Source organism: Molothrus aeneus, chromosome 16, assembly GCF_037042795.1.
Source record: "Molothrus aeneus isolate 106 chromosome 16, BPBGC_Maene_1.0, whole genome shotgun sequence".
NCBI lineage: Eukaryota > Metazoa > Chordata > Aves > Passeriformes > Icteridae > Molothrus > Molothrus aeneus.
Genome location: NC_089661.1, coordinates 6,769,810 through 6,784,781, shown reverse-complemented (window position 1 = coordinate 6,784,781; position 14,972 = coordinate 6,769,810). Strand labels below are relative to the sequence as shown.

At 38.0% G+C, this 14,972-nt stretch overlaps 1 protein-coding gene across 4 annotated transcripts in view; it reads left to right on the top strand.

Moving 5' to 3' along the window:
- Nucleotides 1-14,653, top strand: part of MRTFB (myocardin related transcription factor B) — a 67,220-nt gene extending 52,567 nt beyond the window's left edge. For 3 of the 4 annotated variants that reach the window (XM_066560526.1, XM_066560525.1, XM_066560527.1), the window contains 6 exons: nt 730-1,752; nt 3,093-3,248; nt 5,557-5,715; nt 6,003-6,140; nt 7,501-7,561; nt 9,223-14,653. In XM_066560526.1, coding sequence (XP_066416623.1) covers nt 730-1,752; nt 3,093-3,248; nt 5,557-5,715; nt 6,003-6,140; nt 7,501-7,561; nt 9,223-9,761 — 2,076 coding nt within the window. In that variant the 3' untranslated portion in view covers nt 9,762-14,653. The remainder of the gene's footprint in view (nt 1-729; nt 1,753-3,092; nt 3,249-5,556; nt 5,716-6,002; nt 6,141-7,500; nt 7,562-9,222) is intronic. The other variant, XM_066560528.1, reaches the window with a different exon arrangement.
- Nucleotides 14,654-14,972: the final 319 nt, after the last annotated feature.

The window sequence follows — 14,972 nt, the reverse complement described above, 5'->3', positions numbered from 1 at the left end:
GCTCTGCAGTTAGCTGTGGTGCATGTTTCTGATAAACAGAAGTCATTCTTTGGGACTGCTTTTCTTTAACTGATATTTTGAAGCATAGAATCAATTTGCACTCAATACACTTGCACTTTACTTTGTCTGTAAGCTTATTGGAAAAAACTGAGAACGTTTTTCTGTCAGAAAGTAATTGTGACTGCTTATACTGTTTTTGTAAAGGAAACACAGATGGCACATAGGGTGACTGTTTGGGTGCTAATTAGCAAGAGAGCCTTTTGTGTTTGATGGGTCTATTAAATCATCAGCTGACCTGATAAAGTTTCTCAGAAACAGATCTCTCTGTCCTGATGGTGTAACAAAGGGGCTCAGCGTGCTGCTCACTGCTTTTATCTGCACTGCTGCCATTGTCTGCTGGTTTGCTACAGAGGTTTTTAGCTCAGAACTGGAGCTGTAGGTGCATTTTTCCATGTTGAATATTTATGAAAAAACATCATCAGTTTGCTACTATTCACTGTACAACTGAACACTGCTAAGATTTTGGCAACTTAAACACTGAAGTAAGTAGGAGGTCATGGCAATGTGCTCATAGATAATGCATGCTATCAGAACCCAGAGGTGTAATAACTAGCAAATATGGGAATGAAAATAATTTTCATTATTAAGATGTAATAAGAATGCATATCAGTAAGTTGTAATATTTTCCTTTTTTATTATAGTGTTTTGTTTTATTTTATTTTATTTCAGGTAGCAGAGCTTAAAATGGAGTTGAAACTGAGGGGATTACCAGTGTCTGGAACAAAAACAGACCTTATTGAGCGTCTGAAAACCTATCAAGATCTTAACAACAATGGGGTTGCTACAAGTACCTCTGTGACAGTGACCACTTCTAGTGGGGCCACAGGGAACACTGGGGAAGTGACTGTGGCATTTCCTGTTGCAACAGTAAATAAACCAGTGGCTAATACGATATCCAGCTTCCCTCCAGAAAAAACATCTACTGCAGCTGGCAGCAAAGCAGGAAATACTGAAAACATCAGCTCTCCCCTGCCTATATCTCCCTCTCCCTCTGAACAGTCCAGTCTAAGCACAGATGACACGAGTATGGCAGACACTTTCCCAGAAATGACCATGATGTCACCATCCCAGTTCCTGAGTACTTCACCCCTGAGGGCAAGTACAAACGAGGACAATCAGAATCGCAGCAGTGGCAGCATCTCAACCATGGAGTTTGATGTAGCAGAAAAGGACCGCAAGCTTCAAGAAAAAGAAAAACAAATTGAAGAGCTCAAAAGAAAACTGGAACAAGAGCAAAAACTTGTGGAAGTATTGAAAATGCAACTTGAGGTTGAAAAAAGGGGACAACAGCAACAGTCTCAGACTTTTGGTAACTCAGCTGCTTTGGAACAGAAGCAGTTCAGTGCTGCTGTCAAAGATGAAACTGCCCCTGCTGACTGCTCCAGTACCAGTCAATCTGTCCCTGTGGCCAGCCATTCCTTAGGACAGCCCGTGTACACCGCTGGCCAGAATCCAGTTGCCAAAAAGGCGGTTGTTATCAAACAGGAGATACCTGTGGCCAAAGCTGAACCTCAGAATGCCATTTCTCAGTTTTATGTTAGCCCACAGAGGCAGCCTCAAACTGCAGTTGTTGCCCAGCCTCAAGCTTTATTAACTACCCAAGGAACTGCCCAGCTGCTCCTCCCACTGTCTATCCAGGGACCGAATGCTGCTACTGCAGTGCAGTTACCAGTTGGAAATATCAAGTTGCAGGTAAGGGTGTTTCTATTTTTTTATCATGTAACCTGCATGGCAGTATTTCATAACTTAGTGTAAATAGGTACATGTGCTGCTTGTAAGATTAACTTAAAACTCAGGCTTATCCTGCTTCTGGCTTAAGGCAAACAGTACAAAAGCTTGAGCTGATCTTGTAATACCTGCTTCTAATACTTGTTTCTTTGCAACTTTTGTTCCTAGATACTCTTTCCTGAAAAGCAATTGCCTTACCATGTACTGCTTCCACGCACAATTTGATTTAAAGGAGCATATTACCATCATTTTGTTAGCTGCAAATTGTCATAGAGAGCTACAGTCTCAGTACTTTGAGATAGCCCTGTTTGCAAAACATATGTGAACTACCTACTGTGTGGTGATGCTTCAATATATTGAACTCTCCTGTGGACTTGGAAAAAGAAACCATGGTTGTGCAAATATTATTTCTAGGCTGATTATGGGTAGTGAATAAATACAGCATAAACCAAGACAGGCTATAAATACAGAGGTATAGGAGTAATCTGACCCAGCTGAATCAATGTAACCTGTTGGTCTGAACTAAGAATGGTAGAATTAAGCAGTAATGCACTTCCCACTGGCATTGTTGGAACATCCCCTGCCACCCATCATGGCAGCAAAGTATTCCTCCAGCTGCAGTGTGTCCCTGGCTGTTGTGCATGCTGTGGGCCTAGGCTTGCTGCAAGCCTGTGCAGCAGCACATCCAGCAACCTTTATGAGGGGCTGAAAATTCTGGTGAGGATGGGCCCCAGTCTGCAGTGCAAGAACTGTTCCTAGGAGTTATACACCCAGATCTCCACATGAATTGTTCTAAAATCCTGCTAGAATTCTGTCACAACCTTAAGCAGCTTGTCCTGGTATTTTACTTCATCTGTACTCCAGAAAGTTTTCCACTATCACTTAAAATTGTTTTTAATGAGTTGGACACACTTCTTGCCTTTCACTGGCCATGAAAAATTACTGTGGTCTTAAAAGCAACCTTTTCCTTGCATTATCAGTTTTGTCTTCTGATTACTCAAGCCAGTTCTTATAGTCCTTTCTTACTGATATCTGCTCTCTCTGTGCCCTGTTATTTTTAGCATTTCCGCTGGGCTCTCTCCAGTTTGTCTTTGTCTTAAACTGTTGGCAAAATAAACATCACCTTTTAGCTGGGAACTCCCCAGTACCAAACACAGTAACAGTTTGGTTTCCTGTACAGTTCCCACTCATCCTTCCCAGAATATATGTTACTGCTGTTCTGCATAAGGTGTGCATTAGATTTTTACATGATGTAACTTAGTGTGAGATACAAATAATTCAAATATTTTATCTTCATCCTTTAGGCTCAGTCACAAGCTGGAATACAGACCCCATCACAAATACCTGCTCCTATTTCTTCCTCTGGCCTGGTGCAGACAGCACCTCAGATGCATGCTCCACAATCAAAACAAAATACCATCACGCAGCACGCACTTGGTCAGAGCCAACAAATCAGAAAGGTTTGTGGATAGCAATAAACACTAAGATAAATAGTTGTGTAATCTAGTTCTAGGCAGTGCTTTGAGAATCTTGTATGTGTCATCTGTGTTATATACAAATGATCAAGTCACCTAACATCTGTACCTTGTTTTTCTGTGCGATACAATGGGCTTGTACCTCCTCCTTTTCCTAACATTTTAGTCTGTGCAGGACTCTGTTTTTCAGTTGCAGATAAATACATTGTCTAAAGACTTTTTATCTTAATGGTACACCTAGGGCATGATTCCTACTACAACCTTTCTTACACTTGGAACAAGTGGTGTGTACCAGGTATATTCCAGTCAGCTTCTCTTATTTGCCACTGGCTCAAATGTGAGATTCTCTTAGGCAGTTCTTAAGAGAAAGCTTTTACTTATGACTTCAAAGATTTATTCTTTTATAGAATAAAATTCTGGTTTTCTGACTTTCCTTGTTGATTTCATCCCTCCTTATGAAGAAAGCTATGGACTCAGATCCTGAGGATGGTAATTCCAGTGAGTCCAAACCCTACCATATCTCTTCCTAAGGAATGCAGGGGATGATTCAGAGAGATCCTTCTCTTCCTTCTACCAAAAACAATCAGCTCTGTAATGTCCCATTCCAACACATGTTCTCAGCACTGGATGTACAGTTGTGACTGCCACTCCAGTCATGTTCATATGGGAACTGATACCAACCCATCAGCACCAGTCATCACAAAAGAAAATATTTTCTCCTCCTCTGAGCCTCTTCTAGACTGACCCCTATTATTAGGAATGTTAGGTCCAGATTAGTTCTGGACCTTTATTGCATCCTTATCAGTGGATTGCAAGGTTTTTCAGCCTGCCCCTAGGGACAGATAATTCAGAAACAGCTCAAATTCCAAGATGAAGAGGGTCATTTTTACAGTATATTATGTAACTGTTACATCTCAGCCTTCGAAGTTCTTATTTCAGTTCACAAAAGTGCATCATGAACCCCATGTTCTGCTGTGATTTGGGGATTGTCCCTGAGTAACCTTATCTGCCTCTGCTTGGGCTCTTGTTGCAGATCAGAACTTAACTTAGAGGATGCATGATTGTGCATTGCCATTCTCTAGAGCTGGGTAATAAAGGGGACACAGCTAAAGGAGCATCAATACTTTTCAGACTGCTTGTTCAATCTATGTAATTTCATGGACATTGAGGCTATCCTCCAGGAGTCAAAATTGACATACATCCAAAAAGCAGATCTAAAGCAGGTTCTCTGGGATTTGGTGAGGGGCTAATCTTACCTTGTTAATGTAACATGTCCTATAGAGAAGTTTTCCAGTCATCCTGAGGCATGTACTTGTACCAGAGACTGGCAGCTTGCTGCCATTGCTGCCTCCAAGTTCCTTGAAATGTCTGTAGGACATTTTCTCCAGTCCTCCCCGCTATTCAGATCAGTTGTTATGAAGACCACAGTTCCCAGCAGAGTTTGCAGCCTGCTGTTGCACATTTAACATTAAAATGAAAATATCAATGGGATACAACAGATCAGGACACCCCTCATGCATTCAGCATTACATCTACCTCTCTCCATCCATGACCTAAGATTTGTCACCTTTGTTATAAAGGTATTTGGGAGTGATACTGAATTTACAACAGCATTACAATGCTGATGCATTCGTAGTTTCTCTTAATCTCCCTTTAACTCAAAAGTATGAGAAACAGGATTCTGATGGGAATCATTTGCAATGAGTATGTCGACTACCAGTTGAAGAAATAAAAAGTGTCATATACCAGTAACCAAACTTATAGTTCATACCCATGTTCATCAGTTTTATCTTTTGCCTCTCCCTCAATCCTCATAGATATCTGTAGTTACTTTCAAAAAAAAATTAGAATTATATGACAGACAAACCATTCTGTCTTAAAACTGGCAGGAGAGGGCAAATGTGGATATATGTACAGTTTGTATCAGGTCAGAAATAAGCTCATGTTATTGACTGTCCACTAGATGGGGAAACCATGGATATGCTATTGAACTGTTCCATACACTTTCCTCATGCTTCCTAGAAAATTGCAGGAAAATATTTTTAGTAATGAGTGATGAAAGAAAGTATGTCAGAGCACAAAGTTTCTTTCAGAAACTAACTGTTCTGAATTTAAAAATTATTCCACTTAAAGGAAAAATAAGTATAAATAACATTTACTTCATAGGGAATTTTAGCAATCAAGTGTTTTAGAAAAAAAGGTCTTCTATTTCATTAATGTAATATATCCAATGTTACCTTTTTTTAAAAACAAAAAACCCACAATCTGAGACTGATCTGTTAATCCTTTTCAGGTTTTTCCACCTGCCACATCAAATGCAGTATTTTCCTATCAGACTGCACCAGTTTCAACACCTTCACAATCTTTTATTAATAAAACATCAAACTCTAACATTCACCCTGGTGGTAATCAGGTTCCTTCTGTGCAGAATGGACCTGCTGCTCCCAACAAGGTAAGGATATCCTAACAATCTTCCATAAAGTTCATGTTTACATGATTATTCTAATATAACATGTGACTGTTTATATATGGCAGTTCACTCAAGGAAGAATGTTTTGTAGATTGAAATAATGCTGAAATGTGCATATGTGTTAGAGAGAGGGAGAAAGAAATTTATTTTATCCCTCTGATTACGCTAATACATGGACTGATGTGACAAAATAGAACAATCTGTAGAGCTTGATACATCCTCAATTCACCAAATCACATTATTTAGTCATTATTTGTTATTTCATGCAGCCTGGGTCTCCATCTCAAGCCCAGCCTTACATTGTTCAGCAGCCCCTCTTCAACAACACAGTGTCCAAGACAAAAGATCCTCCTCGTTACGAAGAGGCCATAAAACAGACCCGCAGTATTCAGCCATCACAGCGTGAGGTACTTGTTTTCTTTAGGCTCTTAAAACCAAAGCTTTTCTCTATAATTACCAAAACCATTGCTTGTTTTAGGTTTTGATTTTTTTTGTTCGGTGTCAGGATTTTCTAACATACCCTGTCACTAGTTTCATAACTGTGTTTAACTGCAGGACTCCTGTTTCACTGTTCTTTAATTAAAGCAGCATTTATGTAAATAAGTCTTAGAGTTCCCAGCTGGCAACACATCCAATTGGGATAATGCTGCTGCTGGTACTAACAGTAACTAGCCTTCAGATGAGTTGCTTTGAGAATGTGTGATACCCAAACCCACCTTAAGAGAGGAAATATGTTTGTATTTTCCAAAGTGAGTAAACTTGAGGAGAATGTGTGTGAATGTGTTTATACACACAGGCAAACATGAGCATAGGTGCTTGCTTGAAAAGAGTCTGTATTGAGTGATCTTGGTGAATAACCCTGTGTAGTGCTCTGCCAGTGTGAGTAATAATGAGTGTTCCTAATTTTGTGCGTTTCAGAATGATCCCAAAAGACAAAAACTTGTAGCCCCTTGTGTTGGTTGGGTTTTTGTGGTGGCAGATCTGAGGCACAGCTATGGGTGCCTAATGCCCTTTCCTGTGTCCTTGCACACGTGGGACGTCCCCACAGTGAGGGCACACAGGTTGTCTTAGGTCACTCTATCACTACAGCCAGCCAGGGGCTCCCCACTGGATCTCCTGATGCAATCACTTCCCATCCCTGGAGTACAAGCACTGGTTTAAAACACTTCTTCAGAGCTTCATGAAAGTCTCACTTTTTCTCGACTTTTTGAATGAGTGGGTTTGTGGGGGGTTTTCTTACCTTTTGCTTAAGGTTCAGTTATTTAGGGAATGGCTGTTTAAAACAAAGATGAGCAGTTCCTGAAAGCTTACTCCTCCCCCTTAAAAAATAAAAGAATATAAATCTACAAATTGGGAAGAAACCCCAAAGACACCTAATAAAATGCATCTTACATGACTGACATTTACAGGCTATCTCTGAGAGACAACAGAGCAGGGTTTGCAAGCCCAAAGTGCTGCAGTTATGATTATCCTGGTACAAAATGGGGTTAGTAACTCTCCTGATCCCTGGCTTCCTGCACCTCTCCCCTAGGTGGCCTTCATGAAGTCTTTGTCATGCTTTTTTCCCTATTCCTTTGTACTGAAACCAAGTACAGAGATTGCAAATGTCTCTCCAAAGTATCTGTTTTCTAGCTAGACAATTTCCTATTAAGGATTTTAGTTTTTATTATAGGTTAGTACTTACATACTGTTGATAGAAACTAGGGAAAATAAGCATAGGAAAAAATCCCACATGAAAGAGAATAACCCTGTTCTCCTGCACTACAGATTTCCAGTGCACACAGTCAGCAGATGGATGATCTTTTTGACATTCTCATCAAGAGTGGAGGTAAGCTCATTGACAGCTGTGTGATGTAAAGATTTAAAACCTGGTAATAAAAACTCACTGCTATAATCAAATGAGAATTCTTTTAGGAGTTAGAATCTAGCTAGCCTGAATGAAACTAAATTTTTCAAAGTTTCCTTGGTTCCTTATTAAAGAAAACATTTACCAAAACACATAGAGTCAACCTGCTGTGGAACTTCATGCTTGCAAACTAGCTCTGGTAGACCTTTACAATAATCTCTACAGCATTCAAATCATTAAAATAACACCTTAGGTTAGCACAGACATACTTTATCAAAATGGGAAAGGTTGAGCAAGTCCATAACATGTTTATTGAAATTATACAAAGAATAGAATAAGGTAAGAGTTCTAGCACGTTGATAGTAAAATTTCATTAAATATAACCATGAGTTATCAACTATAAACATCAAAGATACATTACTGGGAAAAGTGTGCATGAACTATATGGAGATATTAATGAATAACAACTTTGTGTCAGTTAACATAAGGGAGCTATCAGAAAGGCACTGATATAACTAAAGTAATGAACAGAGTAGCTCAGCAGTAGAAGGAAGAGGCTTTCAGCCAGAATTAGGCTTAGTAGCCCAAGAAGCCATTACAATAGTGGGAGATGTTGTGGTGCCAAGTGATTCAATTAAGAGAAGGGTTTGTAACTGCTGTCATAAAAGGATCTTGACAAGAGGGAATGCCAGGGCTGAGGGTCTGGTTCTAGGCTACTGGAAGACTTCAGCCATATTCTAAACATCAGAGTTTTTTTGGTTTTTTTTCAATGCAAATTGCAAGGTCACCTGCAGAAAATGTGAGTAGACTGAGATAAGTAACTTGAGTATTCAACAACTCAAGCTAAATTAATGATCGTCTTTATGAAAAAAACATAATAAAGCATTCAGGCCTGTTGCACTTAATGTAAGTAAGCTCTGCACTGAAAAATGTTTCATTTACTAATGTACTTCAGGAGAGTGAGAAGGCTGTGGGTTTTTGCTTGGAAAACCAGCACAAAATATATTGTCAGGTATATTTTTTCTGCTGGGAACATCACTTGTGCTAGAGGATTTATCTGCATATTTGTCTGTCTTGTTTTTGGGCTTCATTCACATCTAAGAATAAATTGGAACTTAGGCTTTATTTCCCCTTCTTTTTACTGCCACAGTCTTATATGGAACTTCTTGACAGAAGTGTAGTTTTAGATTCTAGAATTGGGAATAAATGCTTCCTAATCACATCATTTCATCTCATGGACTCTTAATTAACCAATGTGGACAGTACTAAACAGGGATGAAACTGAAAATTGGTTCTATACAAGGAAACGTGTTGGTTCCATAATTATTCCAGTTAATGAGAAGAACTGTAAACATGAAGGAGGTTAAGGTAACATCTAGAGATACATTCCTTTTTTCATCAATACTCATGCTAATTTGCTGAGCTATCACTGAAAGCAGAACTCTGGGACTTGTTTAAAATACTCTGTGGTTCATGGAGGCCATGCCAGAGTCTGATGTATGTGAATATGAGTGGAGCAGCACAGTGACTGTTACTGCACTTAATTCACTATGGATGCATCCCAAAATGGGCTGGAATTTCTCAGTAGGAGGATATTATGTCATTATCTGTTTGAATTCAACAGTGGGGTTTTTTTATTCCAGAGATTTCCCTTCCAATAAAAGAAGAACCATCTCCCATATCTAAAATGAGACCAGTAACAGCCAACATCACTACAATGCCAGTGAACACAGTGATATCCCGTCCACCTCCGCAGATCCAAATGGCCCCTCCTCCTGTGGCCTTAGAACCAACAACCAGCTTGTCTATAAGTTTGGAAAACCAGCTCGAAGCCCTCTTGGATGGAACTTTACCATCAGGTAATGAAATTCCTCAACTGACAAGCAGTAATGAGGACAGAGAGTCATTTTCTTTAATTGAAGACCTCCAGAATGATCTGCTTAATCACTCCAGCATTTTAGATCACTCTCATTCACCCATGGAAACATCTGACCCACAGTTTACTACTAATAATTCTTGTCTGTCTCTTGACCTGCCCGATACAAATTTGGACAATATGGAATGGCTGGACATTACAATGCCCAGCTCCTCATCTGGACTCACCCCTCTCAGTTCTGCTGCCCCGAGCGTGTTTTCCACTGACTTTCTAGATCCACAAGATCTACAGTTGCACTGGGATTAAGCTATAGCCAATGAGAACACGACCTGCAAGTCTCTCTACAGCAGAGGTCCATTATGAAACCATTCTGATTGCAGTTAACATAAACTAAGACAGTAATGTTTGGAAGAACAAATGCTTGAAGCTAATTCCTTATTGATTTTCAAGTTTACAACAGTGAATCACTTTATGCACCTATCAGTAATACAGATCAGGGCCCTCTGGAAGCTGTATTTCACAAGTCAAGAAAGGATGATTGTACTTCGTGATTAAAAGTAGCCCAAGGTAAATGTATCAGAAATATTTAGGAGAGAAGTTACGTCTCTGACTTTGTAATGCTTAAATGAGCAGCACAACATGACTAAACTGAGAGTGAGATGGCAGTTCTCTGTAGTGACCCAGTGAGCAAATGGCTGGGGGAGGGGAGGTATCACTGCACTTCATTGTTCCTGTGGAAAGCCTGAGCCAGGTTCAGAACTAATTGTGAGGGCAAAGGCAAATAGAAGCACTGGCTGGTTCAGTGAAATTTCATATATCTAGTCTCTTAATTTGTTCAAATTGTTTTTATATTTTGCTTTTGTGGATTTTAAAACACTTCCCCCATTCTTTAATCATGAGGGAGGAATTTACCTGCATCCAAAGGGATATTAATTGCAAGAAATCCACTGTAGCTAATGCCAGGTAATATTGAGAACACTGAATTTTCTATAGCAATGCTCTGGATTTAATAGCTAGGTTTTAATGTGTATATCGGACAGTTATTTGTATACTCTTTTAAATTTATATAGCTTATTTTTGTGAACAGAGGGGAACACAGTGGTCTTCAAACAAGAGATTATTATAATGGAAGTAAATATCCTATTTTGCTTTGTGTTTGAGGATATTTGTTAGATCATTGAATCCAGTATCTCAGCATACTAGAAAAGTTTGAGGAAGTAGAAAAGTTTAATTAATAGTGTTGTATACTACAATCCTGCAAGCATCTATGCAAGAATAGTCCCAATGCCCTCAATAAAAGATGTTTGTAGGATGAGATCAAGTTGCAGGGGACAGTGCTGACAGGACAACCATAATTTCTTAAGGAACACTTTGTCTGTTGAACAGCTTTGTCTGCCACTACGTAACATCAGGGAAACCAACAGAGAAGCTGCTCAGTGCAAATCCTAAACACCAGGATCAGAATGTACTGTTTGTGGTAAGAAGGCATATTGCATATCTGAAACAGAGAATAGCAAAAATGAAGCTCTTACCTCACAGCAGAGCACATGAATATTTTTTTGTTGTTTTAAAGCCCTTAGTTGTTGTTTTCAGAGTCTATTTTGAAAGCAGTTAGAAAAACAAAAAAAAATCAAGTAGAACTAATATACTTTGACATTCTATGGTTGCCTCTCAGGTAATAGCTGTTAAATGTTGCCATAGATGATGGAGGTTAATATCAAACACAAAATTGGAATTTCCTATTAGGGAATTCCTAAATTACGATAAAAGGAAACACTCCCCGTTTCCTGAAATGTGGAAATATTGTATGTTTTCTAGTCTGAAAACTGATCTCATTGCATGGTTCTTTCCTCATGGTTCTTCCCTCAGTAAGTTTCAAAAATAAAGTTTTGTAGGATTGAATGAAAAATGCCCCGAAGCTTTTGCCTACTTCTTAGAATAATGATATGTATCAAAGAAATACTGAAAACAGTAAGTAGCTGTTATCCACTTAGCAACCTTCACCACATTTTTCAAAAATTAAAACACAACACAATCATGTTAAAATCAAACAAATACTTTTGTCAGAAAATGTTATGGAATTAACTGAAAATTTGCATCTCCAGATATAACACAGTCTGGTTTACTGATATGACAGAGTTCCATTGGCTTCAGATAAAATAATGGATTCCATCATTGATTCAGGGTTTGAACTGATACCATATGTTTGCATCCTGTCAATTACAGCACTTTAAATCATTATGTATCTTCACTGGTATTACTGGCCAAGAATTACTGTAATATGAAACTAAGTACAAGAAAACAATCTTTGGAGATTTTCACTACACACAGTTGAAAGACATAATTCCTTATTCCTTCTTGCTGTGCCTACAATACTTGAGTACAACATTACATGTGGACTGTCTGCCTTAAGCTTTGATGGTATAGGACTTCTCAATAACAGTGAACACTTCACATTCAACTTTTTGCATTCCTGTTCATCATCCAGTCTTGGGAGCTGATACTCTGAGATACGAAGTGCCCTCGGCTGTTACGAGAATAAGAATTAAGGACTCTTGGTCTGATAGGAACAACTCTGAATGAAATTTAGTGTTCTGCAGTACTGTCAGTTTATTATGTGTGATACACCAGACATCATACAATATATGTGTGGTTAGAGTTATCCCTTTTTGACCCTGCCTCCTGATTAAATGAGAGGCAAGTAAATTAATTTTTAGAGGAGAAATTAACCTAGAGCAACTGTACTGTCATTTTTGATGTGCATGTAAATACAGCTTGAAACTGGCAAAGTCATCTTGCTACAAAATTACCCTTATTGGCAGTGTAGAATGTTAATTAATCCATAGGAATCTTTGTGCAGAAATAAAACCAAACAGGTGAGATGTCTTGTTATCAGTACGGTATAGCTTTCTGCTCTGAACGTCTATTTGAAAAAAAAATAAAAATTAAGGGATCATTTTAGTTTCTGAAGTACAAATATTCTAGTGTAGGGAATGTGTGATTACTTTTCTGTACATTTCAGAATTGTGTATTGAACCTTATATACAATGGTTTGCTTTAGACTTTGTTCTGAAATGTGATATGTTTGCCATAGTTGTATATGCCTGTTTATGGCAGAAATAGGTTTTGCTTAGACTTTTGTGTGTGCATGTTTTACATGAAAGTTTTTGTAGCACAAATACATCTTAGAAATTTAATTGTGACTGTGCAGTTTGACTGCACAGAACTGAATCCTTCTCATTAAGAGAACAGTTGCAAAGGAATGCACTGGCACTAAATTTGCCATTTAATGGCTGCAGTATACTAACAGAATGCATCCTATCAAATGTGGTGTTAGTGGGTCCTTCAAAGTAATTAAGAAAACCTTTTAATCAGTATGAAAATCAAAAGTTGGTTGTTTACACATCCAGACAGAGAGAGCTCAGACAATGTTTTCCTAGGCTCGTGTTACTCAGGAGGAGTCACATCCTGTGTTCAGTAGAGAAATGGAATTTGCTGCACACTTTTAGTGTCCTTCAGCATCAGTTACAGCAAGGAAGTTTACAGGCAAAATTTTGTTTAACTTTAGAAATAGTTAAAAAAGCATTGTCATACTCTCTCTGACAATAAAATTAATTTATGGCAGTTGTTCTCTACAGAAATTTAAAATGTAATCCAGCAATATGGGCTTGCAGACCTGCAGAATCAGAACTTTAAAAAGCTGAGGCCACAGCTTTTAGAAATGATCACTACTTAATACTGACATTTATTTCCCAAGTATTTCTAAATTCACCAACAAGAGTCATGTTCAGAGAAGATGGTGATCCAAAGAGAAGTGTCAATATTAAACTTTTTCTGTTACATAATCTCAAACATTCAGGTGCCTCAAAAGTGTAGGCACTGTAATCAGAACACAAGTACAAGCTGCTGAACTACTTTCAAGGCAGAGAAACTGCAATTACAGGATACATTGAACTGGAAGGGCATTATGTAATCCAAACACAGGAAAGTTCACCGATGTAAACCATTATTATTTGGATGGCATCTTAAGTGTATTATAAACTTAAAGCAAACTCTATTAAAACTGGAAAAAAATCTTCCACTTATCTCTAATAAATGTTCTGTTGAAACTCTTTGTATTGTGGTCTATGAAATCACCTTTCAGTGACTTCTAGACCATACCCCAGAGGGTATTTCATGTGAGATCTGTGGAATTGAGTTACATATAGTATATACATGGCCAATAAAGAGCATCCATTAAAACCTGAAATAATCTCAAATATTCCTTTTATACCAGTTTGCTAGGAATAAAGTGCAAAAAAGAGACACCTACATCATTCTGTAGTGTCCAGCACTGAATAGAAAGTGTTTTTAAGTTAAAAGTGCATAATTGTATTTGTAGAAATCTAGCCAAAAAAAGCCATTCTAGCTATGAGAGCAAATTCTCAAAAAGAAAGCAGGGAATGGTTAATAACTATATAATCACACTATTTTTATAAAATTATACAGCTCAGATATTCAAAAGACAGCCTAAAATAAATTATAATAATATAAAAATTTAAATAGCAACCAAAGCATTGCCATTTATATTGCCAAAGGAGGCACTTTGTATTTTAAAACATAGGAAATTAAGTCCCCAAAAGTGTTATCCGTACTTTTTTAAAATTGAGGATGTAGATATTTTCAAAGCTGTTTTTGATGTTTAACAGTACAGATTTGTTTTTGTTGTTTGAGAAATTTGTAGTAACTAATAGCACAGGCTTTTTTTCCAGATAGGATTTTCTTCACAGTACTGCTTGCAGTAGAAATAACGCTAACCCAAGTAGGTGTTTCTCTTCTTATTTTCATAGTCATAATTATGTCTTAGCATCTCATTTTGTGAAAAGAAGAAGATAAACACCTGTCTCTGGGGCCCTCTTCATTTAAGCACTACTTTACTAAATGCAAATTATGGCAATCAGGGCGTCAGTTTATGTATTGCCTTTCTAGAACCATGATGCCTTTGTATTTGCTGTTTGCACCCCTAAAATCAATTCCATATGTTTGAATGCCATATGTTTTGCACATTGTACTGTATATATGTAATGCATACTGTATTTTTATATGTGTACTACATTTATCAAATATTTTGTACATAGTGGCAATATTGTAGCTACTGAGGAAATGTTTGATATTTCAGCATTTTTGCTAAGTGTCTCAAATAAAAAAGGAAAACTGTGTTCATTTGTCCATGGTTACTACTTAAAATGAAAATATCATTCTGAATTTTATGGGTCTGATACATTTGGCCTATGTTCTAAGTACCTTTCTCACAAAAAGGAGTAAGAATGAATCTGCACTTAGACAAACCCCAAAAGAATTATGGCTTGTCTTTAAAATCAGAACCAAAATCTCTAAGAACAGAGACTTCCTGAACCCTTGAAGCTTAGGTTTGGATTTCCCTTTCTTTCAGCAATTTTTCATCTAGCATCATTTACTCATAGAATGGCCTGGGTTGCAATGGACCTTGACGTTCATCTTGTTCCCTGCCCCGGGCTG